The following is a 23,120-nucleotide window of genomic DNA, read 5'->3' as shown; positions in this document are numbered from 1 at the left end:
GGGCAGGAACCAAGACAAGGCTAATGCTCAGGCATCTGCCCTTAAAAATAGGAGGCCTTCGTTACTGGCTTCCCATATGTATCTGGTTGGCTGCTGTGGGAAAAGGATGCTGAGCTAGACAGGCCTTTGCTCTGATCCAGTTTTGGAAAACACTGAGCCGATACCAAGCATTTTCCAAAGTTCAGTCTGGTCGTCGCCTTGCACAGCACTAGGGGTCTCCCCACCCAGTTCCCTGTTTCTTGTGAAGGGTAGAAGATGGGATAACCACGTAAGGTTAACATTCAGCAATTTCTCAGTTGACACTCTGCAGGCCATTGTGCACATGATAAATTTCAAATTAACATGACAAATACCCATTGTAGATGGACCCTGAATACGTAAGGGAGAGCCACCACAAAATCCCATAGAGATAGGGAGACATTCTTACCTGAAAATGCATATCTCCTCTTCCAGCTAGAGGAAGGAAGAAGGTTTGTTGGTGGCAGGAGGGGGGAGGCACAGCTCAGAGATGATGCAAGGATAAGCAGCTTTCCTCATTCAGTTACTTGGATGACTGAATTCCAGAGCAAGCCTCGGATTTCTGCCTATGTGGATTTTTGTTTCACACTAAGGAAGGGATGGGGAACCTGTGGCTCTCCAGATGTTGCTAGATTGCAACTTCCAACTAACCAATTCTCATCTTGGTTGCTGCTGCTGGGCAATGGAGTTTGACAACATCTCGAAGGCCCCAGGTTGCTTCATCTACATTTAAGGGTTAACTACATGACAGCTTTCAGTTTGAAGTTTTAAAGCGAAACAATATATTATTGTTGGTATAATATATTATTGTACCAACAGTATATTGATAATGAGAAGAAGTTTGCCACAAAGTAAACGAAATATTGTTACAACTGTCAAATCTATATTTCAGCAATGCTTGCAAAGAACAAAAATAATTATTCTTGTGTTAAAGAATGCTCTAAGCAGCAGACAATAGACCAGCTTCCAGATAAGGTCCTGCTTCAAGACCTTCCTCAGATGATAACACCTCAAAAGCGTTTCAAGGCCCTCTTTGCAGTTTTCACAACTGGGAGGCCTTCAGGAATGTTTCTCTATCCAGTGAAGTGACTCAGTTCCAAGAGGATAACACCACTCCAAGGGCCCAAAATTTGTGCCTCCCAGCATGAGGTGCTGGGAGCTTAGCAAGCCAGCTATTTCAAATCAACTTTAAATACACAGCCTGAATTTGCTAGCATATGATTGAACCCTACCTGAAACCAGTAACAGTCTGGAAGCATGCCTCCTATTTTCTGTCATTTAGTGGAAACCCTCTCTCTTTTTTGGGTGGGGGGGGAGGGAGAGGTAAAGTATACAGTGTAAAATGTCTGTAAAATATTTGCTTTCTTCTCTCTCAAGTCTCGGGCAAACACCAAACCAACATGCGAGTAAAAAAAAGGCTAGTGAGTTTTCTCGTTAAAATGTTCCACAGTAATGTCAACGACAATAACAGTCTTTTGGAATGGCTCGTTTAGGTGAGGGTTGGTGTTCTGTACTGCCGGGCCGTGGTGACACCCTCCTATGTCCGCAGAAAGCTGCAGGCCAGCCAGCTGCTGTTCAGAGAGATATCTGGCACTGATTCTAACCAGACTGTCACTCTCGGGTCAGCCCCTACAATTTCTGCTGACCAGATTGGCCTTCATCATGAGATCATGTCTTTCCAGAGAAATCCCACTAATGCCTTCATTCTGTGAAAGTCGTATATATAGAGGGAAGTTTTCTACACCTCCACTGTGCAGTCCAGCAAAGACTTCACTGTCACAAAGTGACTGCACTGTCTCCTCTCCACCGCCAAACTTGCAGCAGCAGAGACCATGGATATTACCATTCAGCACCCCTGGTTCAAACGGGCTCTTGGACCTTTAATTCCAAGCCGTTTGTTTGATCAGTTTTTTGGAGAAGGTCTTTTTGAATATGATCTCCTGCCTTTGCTTTCCTCGACCATCAGCCCATACTACAGGCAATCTCTCTTCCGCACCGTTCTGGAGTCAGGTGTCTCTGAGGTAAGGTTCATGTTCCTGAATACATTTGAAGCACTTTTTTTTTTAAAGCAAGCTTTTTGCAAACCACCAGGTGTGTTGCATGGTTTAATCAGTTTAATCCCATATTGAATGGGATAGATTGATTAGGTGCTAGAAAGAACAATATTTGATAGAAACTGTAGTTCAGGATTTATGTGATAACAGTTTTAAGAAAAATAAGCAGAATTGGAAAACCGTATTTTAACAGCTCTTAACTATCTGAAGGGAGTGTGTCACATGTTTAGATGATCTCTGTGTCACTTACAAATTAGGTGGGTTTTTAAAACAACAACAACAACAACAACAAAACACATAGGAAGGTGCTTTATTCTGAGTCAGAAATTGGTCTGACTAGCTTAGTATTGTCTACATCAGGGATGGGGAACCTGTGACCTAGATATTGCCCCCATCATTTCTGACCATTGGCCATGGTGGCTAGGGATGATGTGAATTGGAGTCCAGGACTGTCTGGATAGCTAGATTCCCAATCCCTGGTCCAGACTAACTGGCAGTAGCTCTACAGGGTTTCTTCCAGCCCTGCCTGGAGACACTGTGGACTTTGTATATTGTTGCATTTCATGGATTCATAGAACTGTGGAGTTGGAGGGGACCATGAGGATCATCTAGTCCAACCCCCTGCAATGCAGGAATATGCAGCTGTCCCTTATAGGGGATCAAACCTGCAACCTTGGCATTATCAGCACCACACTCTAACTAACTGAGCTATCCAATTGAACCCGAGTCATTGTGCATGCAAAGCAGATTCCGTAACACAGAGCTGTGGCCCTTCTCCTAAAAATGAAGCAGGTTCTTACTTAATCAAGTACATTTTGTTGCCTTTTTAAAAGTGTGGGTTTTGTGTTTTGTTTGATGCGCTGCATAGTGGTTTCTTGGGAAGAGCAGCTCAAAGGTTATTCATAAAGTGTTGCTTTTCAGGCTGAGGTCAGAACATTCCAATAGGACGTGTGACCATATTGGGTGTTTGTTGGATATTCTGCATACATTTATGGTCTGGCTCAGAAATCTAGGAAGAGCTCAGCCAATGAAAAGCAGTGGCAGCTTCTAAAAGTTAGCCATGAAACTCAAGTCCCCTGCAGCGTCTGTGCATGCCCAGGTTTTTAGAGTCATGTGGGCAAGTTGCGAAAATTCCCAAAAGCCTCTGATAACCCTTTGGGTTGCTGGGGGCAAGAAATAATCTATCCACAAAATAGATAAATGCTGAAGTGACTCTGCGGAAACTGAATAGTACAGTGGTCATAACTGGAGTGAAGAATGGAAGCCACAATCTGCATTGCAAACAGCATTTAGACAATTGTATGTAGCATCCTAAAACCACACCCAAACCTACAAACTTGCCAGAATACCAGTTGTTAAGTCACTGGTGCCAATTGTGAGTGAACTGACTCAAGTTGTAGACTTAATTCTCACCTGCTTTTTGAAACAAATCCTTTTGAAAACTGAAAAGAATAATAAAAAGACACTTGCTAATTTCATGGGTTTAAGAACATGTCTTAATGATTTTGCCATCACAAATTATCTCACAGGGAATCTGAGAAATATAATCACAGAGTAAATGATATGACTTAAAAGCTACTTTGTTCTTTAAATAATTGCCTAGTGTTAGTAACAATGAGTTTGAATTCTAATTCTGTTTTGGGGGGTGGGGGGTCGTTTCTTGTTATTTCACTTTTAGGTAAGATCTGACCGGGACAAGTTTACAATCTTTTTGGATGTAAAACATTTCTCTCCTGAAGATTTGAGTGTGAAGGTCATTGAAGACTTTGTGGAAATTCATGGCAAACACAGTGAGAGACAGGTAAGCAGAAGGGAGAAAGAAAATACAAATTACTCTGCTGGAATGAAAAATTTATTTTATTTAGCATTAACTACTGAGATTTAGCTCAGAGGTGTATGCATCTGCTTTAGGAAAGGTCAAATGTCAGATTTGATCATATGTACTGTTATGGTTCGGATTTTTAAAAATCCATTTTCTTTCATCATGTACTCCATAGCACTTAGATGACAGTGGGCATCACTGGGTAATTATTTTTTTCAGTACAGAAATAATGTAATCTGAAACTCCAAGAAAATGTCTGCACTTTAATAGCTCTGAAACAGGATAGTTAGCTGGGTTGGTCCATAGAAAACAAAATCCAAAATCTACAGTAGTGCAGTACCTTTATTGAGGCCAATCGAAATATAAAAAAATAATGAGCAAGTTTTCAAGTTCTTCATAACCCTTCATCCAACTGGATGTTAAGTAAAACCTGCAAGTTGGGCATTGGGTGGGTGTGGAGAGATAATAATGGCTTGACTGGGCTGGAGACTTGAAGACTAAATGAGATTAGCTTGCCTTGGGTGCTAATTGGTTTCAGGTCAGTCCGTGACTCTTAAGACAAAGAAAATGAGTGTGTGTGTGTGTGTGTGTGTGTGTGTGTGTGTGTCTGTGTCTGTCTGTCTGTCTGTCTGTCTGTCTGTGTATCACAATCCAATCATTCCAATGTTTTCTTTGTGAGGCAAAGAACAAAGTAAGGACAAATTTGTCTTAAATTAGCAAAGCTAGAAATTAATTTTAGGCGGTACACTAGGTAAAAAGTCAATAGAAGCCCAATTGGGGAGGATTTCCCAGTGGTCAGTAGCTCTGAATCAACTGCAAAGGCTGAGCTTTTATAAGCCAGCACGAATGAGAAGTGTTAAAACAAGACACAAGAAGGAATCAAGAGCCTTGGGCTTGGAAAGTTACTACATCTGAAATGGAAAGGCTTCAAAAACTGGAAGGCAGGAATACCCCAAGGCCTACAACCACACTCAGTGAGTGGAAATCTTACGCACCATCTGCACTACACGTTTAAAGCAGAATCATGCCACTTTAAACAGTTGTGACTACCCCCCCAAAAAAAATCCTGGGAGCTGTAGTTGGTTAAGGGTGCTGAGAATTGTTGGGAGACCCCTAGTCCCCTCCTGGAGCTATAATTCCCAGAGTTCCCTTTGAAGAGGGATTGACTATTAAACCACTCTGAGAACTCCATTTTGTATCCGAGACTCCCCTTTAAGTTATAGCTGAGGAGGTGTTTGGCAAGCTGCTCAGCCTGAGTTCTCTATCTCTGCAGTTAAAATACTGATTACTTTATCTCACAGGACAGCTGCAATTTTTTTAAAAAAAATAATGCTATCGGTTTCTTTTGTCTCTTGTCAGGATGACCATGGGTATATTTCCCGTGAATTCCACCGTCGGTACCGCTTCCCATCCAATGTGGACCAAGCGGCCATCACCTGCTCTCTCTCTGCCGATGGCATGCTGACCTTCTCGGCTCCCAAGGTCCAGTCCAACACTGACCCCAGCCACAGTGAGAGACCCATCCCTGTATCCCGTGATGAGAAGCCAACCTCGGCTCCTTCTTCTTAGGCTGAACCTGCTGCTGCTAAAGAAGCATCCAGGCTGTCACACTTCACTTGCAGGCCTCATTCACAGAGCCATTACATAGATATCAGTGAATATCTAGAAGGGTTTCTCTCTCTTTCTCTTTTTTGTTCTAATTTTTCTCTTGGATGGAATGAGAGGCCGGGTGAGCGGCTAGAGGACTTTGAAGCTGAAGCCTAAAACCTTGTGATGTCGGGGTGACAACGTGGAAGGCGAAAGGGTGCTGCAGCAGATCTGACATACTTGCTGAAATGGTCTAGGATGCTGTGTTAGTTTGGATAAACATCTGCCAAGCCCCAAACACAAGAGCTGGCCAGACAGCAGCATTAGCTCTCAATGCATCAATTGTTAATGCTAAGTTTGGTGCAGCGAAAACAACAGTACAGGCTTGTTCTACCCTAAAGTAATTAAGAGCAAGCCAGAGCTAAGCTGATTAGTGAGAGGGGAGAAGAAGAGGAAGAAAGAGTGGGTGGTACTTGTAACGAATGTGCCATGCACTTTTTAAAAGGAGGAAAAGCCACAAAAAGTGTTTGGAAAGGGCTGTAACTTTTTTCCAGCAAAGTTGAAAGAGGGGAAAAGAGTACATCCATTTACAACATCAACTGTCATTTCCTCTGCTGGTGCAAGGACAAGCACATCTCTCCATGGTCTTTGCAGACCCACTCGGGGGTCCATCACAAGTGCTGAGGCTTCAAATCCCTACTGAGCTTTCCCCCAGGCCTGCGTGTTATCACACCATCTTCCTTAATCTTGCTGTAATTCTAACATAGCTCCACCTCTTTTACTGATGTCTGGCGCAATCTGAGAACTCAGCCAGTGGCAGTCAATAAAGAAAATGTGAAACAAGCAACGTGTCTTCTTTCCCCACCAACCTGCCCACCTTCTCCTCTCTGTTTCTCCACGAAGCCTTCTCTAACCTTTTGTCCAACGTGGAGCTCGAATCCATAATCCTGAGATTAAGAGTCTCATGCTCTAGCAACTGTGCTCTCTCTCTCTCTCTCGTATGAGCTATTCTTTCTCCAGGGAAGTACAGTTGTACCTTGGTTTTCAAACAGCTTAGTTCACAAACAACTTGGAACTTGAACGTCGCAAACCCGGAAGTAGGTGTTCTGGTTTGCAAACTTTGTCTTGGAAGCTGAACGTCCGGCACGACTTCCGCAGCTTCTGGTTGGCTGCAGGATGCTCCTGCAGCCAATTAGAAGCTGCGCCTTGGTTTCCGAACGTTATGGAAGTTGGACGGACTTCCAGAACGCGTTCTGTTTGAAAAACAAGGTATGACTGTAGAGCAATGCCAATCCCTGCCCATCTATGCAACTCACTGGGTGACTTTGGGCCAGTTATCTTTCAGCCTACCTCGCAAGGTTGTTCCGAAGATTAAAGGGGCAGGGAGAGAACTGTGTACATCGCCCTGATCTCCTTGGAGGCAGGATACAATATAAATGCAATAATTATATTGAGTATCATATACAATTGTGTATCATACATTCTATTGCCACAAGGTATTGGGTTGGTATCCTGCACTTGAAGAATTTACAGTCCAGACACTCAACTTTTTTGACATAGACAGAGAATGGAATTGAAGTAGGAGAGTGTATGGACTCTCTTAACTGGAAAGGAAGTGGCTACCATTTGAACATCGATAATCAGGCTATGCTTTGAGTATCATATATTGTTAGCAGTGCTAGGAACTGAAACAAGCCCATTTCTACAAGAAGATTTACAATCTTCAGAAACAAGTGAGAAGTCAAATGAGTGAAGCTTTCAGGCAAGGAGGGTCCTGTTTTGGGTGAGAATTGGGCTAGATGGCCTTCCCATTATCTTCCAGACCTATAAGCCTTTCTCTGTCTCTAATAACTTATGTACACCTTTTTAATGTTACGGACTGCACTCAAGTGCATTCGTCACAATAACGCGATTTGAATGCGTTTTAAACATAGAATACCAGATGGCGCCACAGAGTGAGAATTGTTTAAAATGGGATTTCTCACTGTACTTTTTCCTTTTGGCAAAAACAATCTAATTTCTGACTTATTTACAGTGTTGTATTCCTGTGTTTAGATCCACCCATCTGATAGCGATCATGCAGCTGGTTGCCTAATGTGAAGCAACTGCTTTGCACTCTACCTACCACAAGAGGTCAGGCTTTGCTATAGTTCTGGTAAGGGAATCCAAAAATTGTGAAGTGGGTTTCTAATGTCTTCCGGGAATCAGCTAAAGTAAAACTCCTGTCCGCATTTAGTAAGGAAAAAGGTGTCTGCTAATAGCAATGCTTTCACAAATGGCACAAAACGGATCAAAGCTGGCTCTATGATGCTTTTGACAGCCCCTCAGTTGCATCTGTTCTTTGATGCTCCATAAAATAGGGAGAAAATCTCCATCAAATAATTCATCAAATAATTGCAGATCAATTCAGCATTTAGAACAGAGATAGCTACTCTTAGGGGAATGTTGTGTGCTTTCTGAATGTGGCATGGCAGCTTTTAAAACCTAAATGAGAGCATACTGCAAATTCACATCTTAGACTCTAGGCAGAAACAGATAGGTAGCCGTGTTGGTCTGCCATCTCACCCCTTGCTTTTTCCTGTAAGACCTATTGCAGTCGTTAAGAGTCGTCAACAGGCTCATCACAGCTATCTGCCCATCACCCATTCCCACCACCCTTCTGAGTAATACCCCTCCCCACCTTCTCACTATATAGAAGGGTCTGGTGACTTCTGTTTCAGTGTATCTGAAGAAGTGTGCATGCACACGAAAGCTCATACCAAGAACTAACTTAGAAGAGTTTGGAGAAGAAGAGTTTGGATTTGATATCCCGCCTTTCACTCCCCTTCAGGAGTCTCAAAGCGGCTAACAGTCTCCTTTCCCTTCCTCCCCCACAACAAACACTCTGTGAGGTGAGTGGGGCTGAGAGACTTCAAGGAAGTGTGACTAGCCCAAGGTCACCCAGCAGCTGCATGTGGAGGAGCGGAGACGCGAACCCGGTTCCCCAGATTAGGAGACTACCGCTCTTAACCACTACACCACACTGGTTCCCAACTTAGTTGGTCTTTAAGGTGCTACTGGAAGGATTTTTTTTTGTTTTGTCTAGGCAGAAAGACAATTTATGTTTGTTTAAACGATACATCATAGAAAAGTTATTATTTTCACATAACATACTATAAATGTTAGCAATGTTATGCCATAAAACTTGCCCTGCCAAGGTATTGTTGCATGCTACCCTAATCTCTCAGCAGTGTGAGATTCCAGGGGTCCCAGGGCTCACTCAGGTTTCGTGTTTCCCTTTGGGAATGAGACATAGTGGAGAATGTGGTGTCTTTATGATATATGGTTTATTTACACACATATACAACCTGAGCCTATGATGGAGGGGTTCACAGCATCAGCACCAAGTAGGTCCTGCTACTCCCATAGCTGCAGCCTTGGATTAAAACAGAAATCAAACATTGTGCTCTGCCTCTCTGGTTTTCCAGTCTGCAGCTTTTTCCTCACATTACAGCAAACTCTTCCCTCTCAATTCAGGCTTTGTCCTTATAATTATCTCTGAGTTGAGGGAGGGGGCCCAACCCATTTGCTGTCTGGCACAGAGCCTCCTTTCTTTGTTCTCTTATTGGCCCATCACCCAGGTGATCACCTTCAACCCAGGAAGCTAGTTTGGCTTACATTTTAACACTTGCTGGATCCAGGGTTCAGAAGGCTTGATTAGAATTTAACAGCCACAAACTCATAACAATATAAAATCCTGCTGTCCATGCACTGTTTACAAAAGAGGCCACTTATTCAGTAATGTTACTGTCGTGGATGGCCAGCAGAAATCCACATTTTTGTTGAACAGAGCAGTAGACATTGTCTGAGAGAAAATGCCTCTTTATAAATATAAGCAGCTTAGCAGGTGACAAGGAGCTCCTTAGCCACACAGTTCCTATCATTGCTCTCCTGAAAGCTCTCCTGAAAATACATCTGAAAATATCTCTTGTAAATATGGTTTACAGGGAACTAATCTGCCCATTTTCAACCCAGCCCAAATATTTTTTCATTCTGTTTTCAAACATTGCTTTGACTGTTTACAAATCCACAGTGGAAAAGCAGAGTTGTGTGGTATATACAGCAATGATAGCCACAACCCCTATCTATCCTGTTGTTTCTTACACATTATCATATGCCCCCACCCCTGAACCAATTTTGATCTGAAGTGAGATAAAGAACAATCTTTTAAAGCTAGTGATGTGTACACAGTCTAAACAAGGGGATAACCTGAAGGACACACTTAAGGCCAGAATTAATAGTAGTTCCTGGTCCTTTAATAGGATGAATTTTGGCCCAACTAAAACAGGCCAAACACCATCTTCCTGATCAACTGGATCTTGTGGTTCTAAGACATCTTGTGATCCACCCCAGCATGGCCCTGACATGCCCCATTTCCAAATCCCTAGCAGCAGTGACCCACCACTGGTAATATGTCTATGCCTATGGGACACCCCATGGGCATATCTAGGGCTTCCTGAGGGGCGTAAGTGCTGTCCCATGGAGGCAGCTTCATTCCAGTGATGGAACAGCATTTACACTGTATCCTAAGGCTGGCATCAGAATTTCAGCCTTATTTCTTGTTTCTAATCATATATGACACCCCACTGCCATTTCCAGCTAAGAATTTGCCAACACAACCAACGACTTTCATTAAAAACAATAATTCAATAATTATGTCCATTAATTACATTCCAAATAGTCACAAGATAAAACAGATGAACAATGGAACACAGCATAATGGGTAAAATGCTTCATATGAAATGTGAGCCGGCCTGGACCCTGCACTCATCATCTGAGGCCCTTGTGTGCCTCCTTCATGGAAGTTTTGGAGGGCGGCAAGACGAGAACGGGCCTTTTCTGCAGTGGCTCCCCGCTTGTGGAATGCTCTCCCCAGACAAGGTCGCCTGGAGCCTTGGTTACATATTTTTAGGAGCCAGGCAACTATATCCCCCTTCTCGCAGGCCTTTGGCTAATTAAATAATCTATTTAACAATACATGGTTTTAAAAACTGTGGGTGTGGTTATTGTTTTTGTTTGTTATTATGCTATGCATGTTGGTGTTTTTATATTGTAAGTTACCCTGTGATCCTCGGATGAAAGGCGGTAAAGAAATTTTATAAATAAAGGAAAAACGGAAAATCTCATTAAAACAGAACAGTTTTCAGCAGCTACTAGAAGACACATAAAGATGGCTCTCCTTTTTTATTTTTTATTTTAGAAACAGAATTAGGTCCCTTTCTATTTTTCAGAAAGCTGAGTGGTGTTCTTGTCACTCATGATTATAGCTTTCCTTCCTCTCCTCTCCTCTCCCCCGTATTTAAAGGAAGATAAGTAATGGTAGAGCTAACCTCCTGCTCACCCCTCCTGTTTCCATGCACCACTGGAAACAGGAATAGTAGAAGTTCTGCTTTTATTTCAGATTGCAGGGGGGAAAGAAAGGGTCACAGAGTGGCCAACTGAGGAGGACCCTTGACTCTCACTCCCCCACCCCCGCTGCCCAGTTGGCAAGAAAGGATGCTACCATCAGCACTTCTCAATCACCCAAAATGAGGAAATACTTCACCACAAAAGGAACAAGAGAGGACTCATCTTTCCGTTAAACAAAAAATGTAGGAATAATTGCTATAATTTAAAAAGAAATACGATCACTGCAGATGGTGACAGCAGCCACGAAATTAAAAGATGCCTGCTCCTTGGGAGAAAGGCGATGGCAAACCTAGACAGCATCTTAAAAAGCAGAGACATCACCTTGCCAACAAAGGTCCGTATAGTTAAAGCCATGGTTTTCCCAGTAGTGATGTATGAAAGTGAGAGCTGGACCATAAAGAAGGCTGATCGTCGAAGAATTGATGCTTTTGAATTATGGTGCTGGAGGAGGCTCTTGAGAGTCCCATGGACTGCAAGAAGATAAAACGCATCCATTCTTAAGGAAATCAGCCCTGAGTGCTCACTGGAAGGACAGATCGTGAAGCTGAGGCTCCAATACTTTGGCCACCTCATGAGAAGAGAAGACTCCCTGGAAAAGACCCTGATGTTGGGAAAGATGGAGGGCACAAGGAGAAGGGGACGACAGAGGACGAGATGGTTGGACAGTGTTCTCGAAGCCACAAACATGAGTCTGACCAAATTGCGGGAGGCAGTGGAAGATAGGAGTGCCTGGCGTGCTCTGGTCCATGGGGTCACGAAGAGTCGGACACGAGTAAACGACTAAACAACAACAACAACAAAAAGAAATACACTATGTCTTATCATAGCGAGGAAGATTGTCACCAGGTGGCAGGTCTGGATTTAGATGAAGAGAGGCCCTAGGCTACTGGTACTCCTCCCAATCCCCCACCGTCACAACTAGAACTAGTTACTAACAACAGCTTTATCTGCTATGACTCTTTTAGCTGGTTTACCCAAAGTTTACGCTCTCTGCAGGGGCAGGGACTCAACTGTGCCATGTAGATTTCATCCCTGACTAACCTAGACTTTTGTTTTAGTTTATTATGCCAAATTTGTTTCGTGTGTGATAATGGGGAAAAATGCCACAAACATTTATGGAGCACACTATGTTTCACAGCACCCAATGCACTTTTAGTACAGCTCAGGAAGGCTTAATGGAGGCATAATGCCTTCCCTAAATGTATTTGTTCTCTCTAAATAAGTAATAGTGTCTCGGGACTTTAACCATGGGGTGACCTTTAAGCACCCTCATTTAAATTAATGGGTATATTCTGAGTATGGCTTAGATATCACCGATAATTTGTGTGCAGTGAGATTCCCTCCTTTAAAAAAAATGTTTTATATACGTGGATATATTATGTAAAAAAAAAAAAAATCATACCATTCTGAATGAAGTTAAACACTTCTGACCAATCCCAAGCTATTTTAAAGCAGTATTATGAGGAAAAATGAAAAAAAAATTGGCATGTATTTCTTGGAGATTATGGTCCTGAATGATCAGGGCCAGCCTTTCCCAACTTGGCTCTCCCTCCCAGATGTTTTGCGCTGGCTGGGGCTGATGGGAGTTGTAGTCCAAGACACCTGGAGGGCACCAGGCTGGGGGAGACTGGCCTGTGCCATTTAAACAGCACCATATACGGTAGCCAAGCCTGCTCCTTTTGTTCTTCCACAGAAAGCACAACTCGATCAAGCAGTAAACTACCATACTGAGTCCTGCTGCTGCTGCTTCTCTCGATGTTTCCTGCCTTTGTTCTGGAAAATGACAAGCCCGAATTGTTTTTCAGCTGAGGAAAGAGCAGCACTGCACACACCTTGAGCCAAGCTGCTAGCATTAATCACACCAATCACATTACCCCAAACCCGTGTGGCTAAAGTGACACCGCCCTGCAGCGAGAGCTGCAAAAGGCGGCAGGCCCAACCAATTTGGCTAAGCCTTGCACAATGGCACAAATGTCCTTCCTTCAGCGAAAAAACCAAGGTTGGAAATAAGCCTGCCTTCCAGAGGGGGGCCCTGCTGCAGCACTTTGATGCCGGCATGTGACACGAGCGAGGATTATTTGCAGGAGTACATTAAGAGCAGCACTTGATTACAGCAGTGTCAAGCTGCGCTCAAAGGCTCGGTTCTTTCAGCAGTGGCGGTAATGACCGTTGCTCGTGTCTCCGAAAGGCACGCGGCGGTCAACGAGGTCTTCTGTAACGCTTCCAGGTAGTGCCCATCCTAAATTACCGCGCTTGCTAATTAAGTGGCTGGGCACTGTTATTCTGGCTATCTCCCAGGTTCCCCTCGAGACCCTAGTTATCTATTAACTTTACACTGTGTCTGGTTTGTACCAGTTCTTCTGGCAGCAACCAGCCTGAATGGCAAAGTGGTCACTTGACGCCGTGGCCATTTTAAAACCCTGACTTATTGGGGGAAGGGCTGTGGCTCAGGGGCACAGCACCTGCGTGCTTTGCAGGCCCAGGGTCCCAAGTTCAAGCCTGACATCTCCAGGTAGGGCTGGGAGCCTTTTCTGTCTGAAATCCTGGAGAGTTTCTGCCAGTCACTGCTAGACAGACCAAAACAGCCTGACTCTCAGCATAAGGAAGCACCCTGTGTTCCTTTGTTTTGTGACATCAAACCCTAAATCAGGCATGGCCAAACTTGGCCCGTCAGCTGTTTTGGGACTACAATTCCCATCATCCCTGACCACTGGTCCTGTTAGCTAGGGATGATGGGAGTTGTAGTCCCAAAACAGCTGAAGGGCCAAGTTTGGCCATGCCTGCCCTAAATGCACCTAAAGGAGCAAAGACAGGAGTAAGCATGTACTGTTCTACTGCCTTTGAGGTCTCTTCTCACTTTTGAACTGTGTTACTTGTGTGCAAAGCTTTGCAAATGTAGGATAGAGAGACCAAGGCTGTGTACACAGCATATTTTTAAAGCGCTCCCAAATAATTCTGGGAACTGTACGCTGGGAGTTGTAGTATTGTGAGAGGTAAGCTGCAGTTCCCAGGATTCTTGTGAGAGGGCAGAACATGCTTTAAATAAATAGTGTTTATGCAGCCCAATATACATTTTAACGTCAGATATACTATTATGACGGGGGGGGGGAGAGAGACCTCCCAACCCAATAAATTAATGAATGTCAGACTCTAGCTAATATTTGGAATATTGAATGAAGAAGGGAAATATAGGGTGCAGTAGTTCTCTTGAACTGTGCCAAAGGAAATTCCTCGGTTTAGCCTATGCAAACTAGGCTAGCTGGGCTGGTTGAATGTAGGACATTATGAATCAATGGCCAAGCATTTGCACATCAAAGAATATGCTCAAGTCTGTGCAAAAACAGAGGCTGCCAAGAAACATTGCCTACCCTTGTGGATGGCAGGATCTAGAATCAATCTAGATTGAAAGGATGAGTTCAAATGATTCCAAATTGAGAAAAAAAGGTGTGTGTGTTTTTTAATTCTACAAGTGGGCTAGCGTGTAAACAGCCTGAATTATTACTGAATTCTGGAGCATTTAAAGGATTGTGGATTTGGACAGGGAAATTCTATTCAATTATGTGGGCTACAACAATCCCAACACCCTTTAAATGACGGTTTGTTTGTGGCTTTGTAGGTAACTCTCCTTCAGTGCAACAGGCAAGAATGACAACAATATTTCTTCAGGTCAATTACAGTGGCTTGGGCCACATCTGAAGTTGAACTAGGCAATGACTACAGTATACTTAGCCGAGTGGTCAGTTACTTCACCACATAATGCCACATAAAAGAACTATTAATGTTGAAATCATGGATGGGGATGAGGAGGTTGAACTGAAGCAACTTTGCAAAAACAGACATTCTAAAGTAAAGATGTGCAGCCTTCCAAAATAAAGACTGCCTTTCCCAATTGTTTTCTTCTCTTCTAACTCAGGAGCCAAGAGGGCAAAAACAAAACAAAACAAAACAAAACAACATAAAATAAACTAAAATAAAATTAAAAAAACCCATAACGATGTTAAAACCTCAGGTTATTCTTGCTTGTCAATGCAAGGTGATTTCAACAAAACCAAAGAGCTTCACAAGGAACTACTTGAAGTTTGCACCTTGTCACACCAGCCAACCAATTAAATTCATTTCAGGGACCATTTAGAGCGAGATGGAGGATTCAATTAGAGTGTTCTGGCCATGATTCACTGTCCTCCATTTTCTCACAGAAAAGAGGGGTCCAAAGAATAACGGGCTTCTGCAGCCATTTTAAGTGAAGGGGAGATATGTAGGAGTCAACAAAAACGAAACAAAGGAGAGCAGCACCAGCTTCCAAAATCAACAAACCAAGTGAGCAAAAAAGGTGCCAAAAACTATTTATTGAAGAACTTCAAAATATTTGTTCTGCCTGATGTGCTTCGCATAAATGTAGTCAGCAGAGCACATTCCTCATGCAGTAGATATGAAATGACCTTTGCTTCTGATTATGAGTTACATTTTACTTAAAATGCTAGAGGCATAACAACCCTCTGGAGTGAAGTGATATGAAAATACTTCTTTTTAAAGTACCTTTTGAGGTTTATCTCACTTGGTTTGCTGGAAATGTGCAAGTCCCCATTTTGCAAGCCCCTGATATATACAGGGAGTGTGGCCTGATTTGTGAATATTAGCAAGAACACTCAGAAGTTCCTCTGGGCACAAATATCGAAGGATTAATGAACTTAAATGGGCAATAATGGAATTTGCTGGTTAGTTTGGCTGCATACCTAGGGTTAAATTGCATTCTCAGGAAATGTGTCTGTTGCACATGCATGCACTTCACTGTACGATCAGGCTACAACAGGTAGTTATTGAAACACGAACTTTTGGGATTCCCAAAAAGGGAGAAGGGAGGAAAAGAAGGAAGAAGGGAGCAGGAGGAGGAGGGGGGAAATTGGGAGTCCAATCTGGAGGGAACCGCTGCCTCAGCCCTGGGCCTCGCCTCGCCTCCCCTCCACTGTGCTCAGCCCAGCCCAGCTCCAGCCACCGCAGCCACTGCCAGCCCCTCACTGCCCGGCAGGTGGCTCCAGCAGAGGAGGGGACGGGGTGGGGGAAAGCGTTGGGAAGGAGGAGAGAGGCCAGGCAGGCAGGCAGGCCAGGCAAGGTGATCCATGAATAAAGGAAACCACCAAAGCCCTTTTGACTCATGGAGCTGAGTTATCTGTCCCTGTTCAATTTCAGGCTTCCTCATATTGCCCTGTAGGATACCCCCACTCATCTGACTCAATCAGCACACAAAGAGCATGATTCAGGCAGAGTTGTAATTGTAAACAAGGCTCTCTCTCTCTCTCTCTCTCTCTCTCTCTCTCTCTCTCTCTCTCCCCCCCCCCCCCCGCGCAATTGAAAATACTTATAGCAAAACTGTGGTGTGCAAAACTTTGTTTAAGTTGTGCCTAAGCTCTTAGCAAATCTTGACTGGAGTGCAGGTACTAAGCTGACCATGAGCTAAAATCACTGTGAGGACTTTGCCTCATCTACCTGGGATTCTGACTCCCCATAACCTCTTCCGTGTTCCTATGGGGTGTGCTCTAAATATCAGGAATGTGGCGACTTGGTCTACAGGGCTGCAATCTGATGCTTTAAAATTGAAATCTGGATTCTGCTGTTGCGATGCTTTTGTAAGAACCTAAGAAGAACCCTGCTCAACATTCTGTTCTCACAGTCGCCACCCAGATGCTTATGGGAAACCCACAAGCAAGGCATGAGCAGCACTCTTCTTCTTAGGAAGTCCAGCAACTGTTTTCCAGAAGCATGGGGCCTCTGAGACTGGCCAGAACATATAGCCACTAATAGCGTTATCCTCTATGAATCTATCTAATCCCCTTTGGAAGCTGTACAAGTTGGCGTCTATCACTACATCTTGTGGCAGCATGCTCTATACTATAGTTTAATCATGTCCTTCATTCTGATATGCAGTTTTGATCCATTTGGCCGGGTTCATGATTATATTCATATGGGCAGACGCACTATTTCCTACTGCAGTGACCTGTGACAAAAAGGAAAGCAAGACCTGTCAAGACCTTGACACTGTTGTGTCACCTAAACTCACAAAGGGTCTCTCCATGGGTTCAAGAACTGGAAAATATGGTTCAAAAGCAGTTCGGGGCAGTCCAACTTTGAGCCATAAGAGCCATTACTTCAGCACATTGCTGACTTTCTGAGAAGAGCTTAGGAGGGTTCCAGACAGAGCCAGCTCAAGCCATTTTACAGCCTGAGGTAAAAGGCAAGATGAAATACAAGATGGCTCCCTCCATTCAACATACAGAAGCCAACCAGACTAGCAATTGAACCTTACTTCAACACTGAAGTGAGCAACAGTGTCCTCCACTGCACCTGAGGACAACAGGGCTAGCTTAGGGGTGCAGGTACACATATGGTACACATAGCTCTGCCCTCCAAGACTTTGCCACCACTCCTTGCTCTCTCCCCTGCCCCCTCCCAGCATCTGCTGCCTGACTGGGCTGCCTCACTCTGCCTAATGGTAGGGCCGGACCAGGTTCCAGAGGGAAAAGATACCCACTTTCTTTAGAGTAGATTCTCCATTTCCAGTTAAGAGTTTCACTTTCTACCATTTTGCTAAATCCTCTGCATCTAGGTAGTACAGGGAGAAGGAAGGACGGCATTTTTGTGTAAAATCAAAACACTGGCTTTGATCTGGAAAACATGCTTCCTCCTGGCAAAGGTTGTCTGAAGTCCTGTTTATAGAACTGTTCTGCACAGCATCTGTCAGATTTTTCAAAACTACAAAATCTGACAGGAAACGCACTTAAACACACACAAACACAGGAGACAGAAATGACTTGAAGCTAATGTGACAGCAAGGATTGGACAGGTTTTTAATTGATCTTGACAGCTCTGACATCACTGCATGCCTGAAAGTCTGTGTTACTAATGGACTGAGTGGCAAGCAAAGTAGGTCATGAACCCTGGGGCTCTCCACTTGCGATAACAGAACACACCCTTCCATTGGTAGAAACGTATATGTGAGCGTGTTTGTGTTTCAGTATGTACACATATTGCAAACAAAAATATAAATTATGGGTTGGATTCAGGCTAAGTTACTTCGATTGTTATTGAAATCAACAAGACTTAAAAGTCCCGACTTACAGGACTTGTCTCCGTTATTTCAAGGGGATCTAAGTTCAACTACCTCTGTCTGATTCCAAACCCATTTTTATATCTGTTAGTTTAAGAACAGAGTTAAGGCTATCTCACATTGGCTCAAATGTCAGAAGGCCAGAAAGCTTGAAGCCAAGGCTGATGGCTGATGCCTTAACACAGTGGTGTCCAAATTTTTTCCAAAGCGGGCCAGATTTGATGAAGTGGAGGGCTGTGAGGGCCGACCAAAGTTGTTAACCTTTTTTTTTCAGGATTGAAGTTGTTGAGGCTTTTTTAGGATTTTAGCCCAGGAAATAAACTGCCACAGGGGCCAGATTAAACCGACCAGCAGGCCGGATTAGGCCCCCGAAACAGACTTTGGACAAGCCTGTGATCTGCAATGCTGTTGTCAATGCTGTCACAAATTTCACTTGCTGGGTCTTTCAGGTCCAAACCCAGATGAGGAGGATGGAGTGCTTGGAACCAGCAAAGATTCCCCACACTGTCCTGGCCTTGTATTGCCTTATGAAGCACCTGAGCCTTACTTTATTGCTGGAGGAATTATCCAGTGGGTTGAACTATGTCTGTTTGTTGCTTACCTTCGGGGGGGGGGATCACACAAACAAGTCATAAGCTGCACGATTGTGGTGTGAGAGTACAGTGGTACAGATGCATCTTCTCTGAAGGTATCTGAATAATGATACCCTTGGATCAATGGATCCATGAGTGAGTGATTGGATCTCAGGCCTCCAACCAAGCACAGCGTGGTCCACGCAGGGGCCTGCCCGGTGACAAACCTTGGCGTCTGTCTCAAATTTCAGTGGTGTCCTGTGCGTTGCCAAAAGCCAGCAACCCCCACCTATCGGCTTCCGTAGGACATCATAGTTGCAGTGCCTGCAGTTGCACCCCAGAAGCTCTGCACCCGGTGTGACCAAACCCGATGTGCTCCCCTAAATCCACCTTTGGATATTAGGTGTGGGGGCACCAGTCATAGGATGGGTATTCAGCTGCTCACTCAACAGTTGGAACAAACAGCTCACATTTCTAGCTCGGTTTAGCAATCAGTCTCTCTTCCAAACTCTGGGGATTGCAGCTCTGTGGGTGGAAAATAGGTCTCCTGACAACTTTCAGCATCACAAGCTATAGTTCCCAGGATTCTCTGGGGGAAGCTCAAAGTGGGATGATACTGCTTTAAATGTGTAGTGCAAATGGGGCCCTGGACAGACCATAGGCCCATCTAATTCAATACTGCTGGCACAGACTGGGAGCAGTTTTAAGAGCCATATGTGGAGATGCTGGGAATTAAATGTGGCACCTTCTATGTGCAAAGCATGTGCTCTGCTGCTTGGGTATGGACCTCCCCCTCCAGCCCTTTCTGCTCTTGTTAACTGGGTAGTGAAGAAAGTTTCCCAGGTCACTCACTTAACAACATCCTCCCTTACATGTCACTGAAGTAACAGAACTTAATTCCAGGTACCTGGGCTAGGACAAGGTTGTGAACAGTTAGTACTGTTGGCTATTATTAACTAATGCACAAAAGAACATGCTTTATACAGTGGTATCTCGGGTTAAGTACTTAATTCGTTCCGGAGGTCCGTTCTTAACCTGAAACTGTTCTTAACCTGAAGCACCGACTTTAGCTAATGGGGCCTCCTGCTGCTGCCACGCTGCTGGAGCACGATTTCTGTTCTCATCCTGAAGCAAAGTTCTTAACCCGGTGTAATATTTCTGGGTTAGCAGAGTCTGTAACCTGAAGCGTATGTAACCCAAGGTACCACTGTACTTCTTCCCAATGCCCCCAATGCTAATGCCCAAATCTGCCATTTCCACTGACTTCAGTTTTCTCTTTCTTCCTCTTCTTCATCTTCTTCTTCTTCATCATCATCATCATCTCCAAAGCAGCATTAACAGGGTTGGAGTGCACAAAGGAGCGGCCAGCCACTAATGTTTTATGAAACTCAGAAGCTTCTCTACCTAGGCTGATTACTTGAGTTGCTTATTAGTGTTGCACCTGCTATAAATGGTACTGATGGCAAATTAGATGGAAAAACATGCAAATACCTTGCTAGCATTCTGGTAAATTAGCATGCAAATGGCATAAAGGTGAATATAGCTTTGAGGAGAAATGCACTAACATCATTTGACTAATTACTGAAGCAGGGAAATAAAAAAGAACATAGATTTTGGCGAGGGGATTCCAGTAAACATCAATCTACCGATGCATCTCACTTTCATCAGTTCATCAGATAATGCAAAGCAAACAGCTTGTGATTTATTTTTTTGAAAAATGCTGGCGGTGATAGCCACCTGCAGCCTTTAGAGTCACAAAGGTTCCAGGAAACTTCAATTAATAGTTATTTACTTGCGGGTCCAGTCAGTTTTATTGCTTCCTGTTGATGCTGGCTTGGGTATTAATGATAAATGGTTGTGGGACCTTTGCTGAGCATCGAGGGAGGATCCTGGCCATAAGGAAGGACATTACTGGATAGCAATAAAGTGCTCTGTGGAATCTGGTTTAATTCTGCTTCTAGCTCCTTGTGGAAATACAATGTCTCAGCAGCCCTAAGGATCTCTTCTGTGGAAGTAACTCAGTTAACTCTTCTGCTGCTTCAGAAGAGAAGCTACTCCCCTCTACACACCCTAACCCTAACCCCATCTCCCTTCTGCCTAACATTAAAATTGACCTGAGTGCTCCCTTAAAAAAAGAAACAGGTCTTCCTCTCAGGAACATACTTCAATCAAAAACATATTCTAGACTACCTTTAGATTTTTGTCCACACAAAATATGCATACAATATTTACAAAATATGCATACAATATTTATAAATAATGCAAAATATGAATACAATATTTACAGAAATCTAGAGAGCTGAAAAGATTTATCAGTCACAGAACAAGCATGAATCAGTCCTAGCAAGTGTTATTTTCTTCTAGAATATTGTTGCTGCTTATAACCTTATTTTCATTTATGAATTGCTCCCTATGAAGGTTTTTGAAGCAGCGTTTAAATAGGCTATGACCTTGTTATGGCTCTTGTGTGTTTAGCTTGTGTGTTTAGCTTGCTCTTTTCCTTTCAATATCACCTTCAGGAGGACTCCTTTATAGTTTTAGTATCGTCCCACTTACCTCCCCCCCCCCCGCACCTTTAATATTTTTGATCAATATGGCAGAAGAGGCATATTTCCCATTGGTAAAGAACCACATTAGTGTGTAGGGGATAATTCAAATGTCTTGGATATAAATTATATTCAGAAGTATAATGTGGAATGGCTGCTCTTGGACTGAACCACTTCAGACTCTAGGTGGGGTAAATTGCAGCTTGAATGTTCCCACCACATCAGGCATTGCCTGTCTTTGGAAGCTACCATTTCCCCTCCCTCTTGCTTTGTATTTAAATAGTGTACTATTGTTATACCTGGCTAGGTTTTTTATTCATTTCAAAACTGAGCAGACTGAACAACTGCACTTTGAAGTAAATTCAGTGCAACCTGCTCCTAGGTAAAGCTGTACAGAAATTTGGTGGTCAGATGGTTCAAGGAGCACATTTATGATGACACTCCATTCACCACAGCAAACAATTCACCTGAATTACATGCTGGTTAATTTGCATATTTTATCTGCTCCATCTTGCCCTAAACTATTGACACATCCCCTTCCTCCAATATTTAGATTTCCTTGACTCCGTGTCTAATACTGCACAGGGCTTTTCACCCTTTAGATCTTGCCATTTTCTCAGGGTCAATGCACATCATTTCAGGCTTGATAATTGTGATCATATTCCCCACAGGAGGTAAAAACAGAAAGATGCTTTGTCACACCAGCAACATCTACAAGAACAAAAGCCTGAAAACTGAATCTAGACAATATTACCTAAAGGGCTTTACATAATCCATTTGCTATACACTGCTGATTTTTATATCATTCTCATTTAATAAATACAGTACAGTATTTGTCTTTTGCTCAGATCTTTGGTTTTTCTGGTCTCTTCATCCGAGTTCTTAATTTTAACGTTGAATTAAATACTTTTATCTTGTGACAAATGATGATGAATATGAATCCTTAACATTTGATTCAGTTCACATTTAATGGCAAACCTAACTAATTTGCATTTCTTGAAATAATATACGAACTGAAACACAATCCTTCAAAACTCACACTGTTCTGAATTTTGCAATGCAGTTCCCCAGCCAAGTAATGTGTACCAAAAAAATTCACATATTAGGTAAAGTTTGCATAAAATGCATATATTGGTGAAAATAACATTTATATGGGGAAATAACATTTATATGGGGAAAATAACATATATATGGGGAAGTTGCTTCGCAAAAAACAACAATATGCCTATTAGGTAAAACTGCACACAAAATTGTGTTTATTAGGAGAAAGTTTCACCAAATGCTAATGAATTGTAATTAGGACTTGCAAAAGAAATTGTAAGCTGATGTGGAAATGTAGAGAAATGAATTTCAGATGGGGGGACAACTGAGAAATGAAAGGAACTCTAGATTGACAGATTTTCCCATCCCTAACTATAAGACATCCTGATCACTGGAAAAGTCTGAAAAACTGAAAGGTACAAATATATGTCCCTCTAGGTGCTGGCATTTTTTTTTTGGGGGGGGAGCTTTTAATTTGCCCCTTCTCTGCTTTCAACTCTTTCATCTTTGCCTGCTTCCTAATGGTGCATTTGACCCTTGCCTGTGTTTTCATGTTGTTGCTTAGTACAGTGTTGTGAGGCCCTTGTGCGTGAGCAGTTAAATCTGATCTGGTTTCAGAGATCAAAGCTCATTCACAGGGCCCTTGTGACAAGGTGCTGTTTTTAAACATTCTGAATTGGCAGCCCAGATTCAAGAGTGTTCATAGCTAAGCATTTCTCTGAGTGCTTTATCATTAACGCAAGCTGCTATTCAGTCCACCACCACTCAAAACACTTTAGGGACGAAGCTCAGATCAAGCTCTCCATATGGTGTTTAAGAGTTCCTACAGCGTGACACAATTTCCTAGGCTTCTACGCAGGAAGCAGTGTGCAAACCGTTCGCCTCCAACTATTATATCCTTACCTGTTTCACTGCATGTACACATAGTGC

At 43.2% G+C, this 23,120-nt stretch overlaps 1 protein-coding gene and 1 long non-coding RNA gene across 2 annotated transcripts; both read left to right on the top strand.

The window, feature by feature from the left end:
- The first annotated feature begins 1,410 nt into the window (after nt 1-1,410).
- Nucleotides 1,411-6,324, top strand: CRYAA (crystallin alpha A). Its single transcript, XM_083734894.1, has 3 exons — nt 1,411-2,044; nt 3,756-3,873; nt 5,254-6,324. Exons 1-3 carry the CDS (start codon nt 1,851-1,853, stop codon nt 5,461-5,463), a joined length of 522 nt encoding a protein of 173 aa, XP_083591020.1. The 5' UTR covers nt 1,411-1,850; the 3' UTR covers nt 5,464-6,324.
- A 10,054-nt stretch (nt 6,325-16,378) lies between these two features.
- Nucleotides 16,379-21,998, top strand: LOC310842901. Its single transcript, XR_014563374.1, has 3 exons — nt 16,379-17,151; nt 18,481-18,601; nt 21,821-21,998. It is a non-coding gene; the product is annotated as an uncharacterized lncRNA (long non-coding RNA).
- Nucleotides 21,999-23,120: the final 1,122 nt, after the last annotated feature.

Source organism: Podarcis gaigeae (assembly GCF_964106915.1).
Source record: "Podarcis gaigeae genome assembly, chromosome: 4".
NCBI lineage: Eukaryota > Metazoa > Chordata > Lepidosauria > Squamata > Lacertidae > Podarcis > Podarcis gaigeae.
This window is presented reverse-complemented; position numbering and strand designations above follow the sequence as displayed.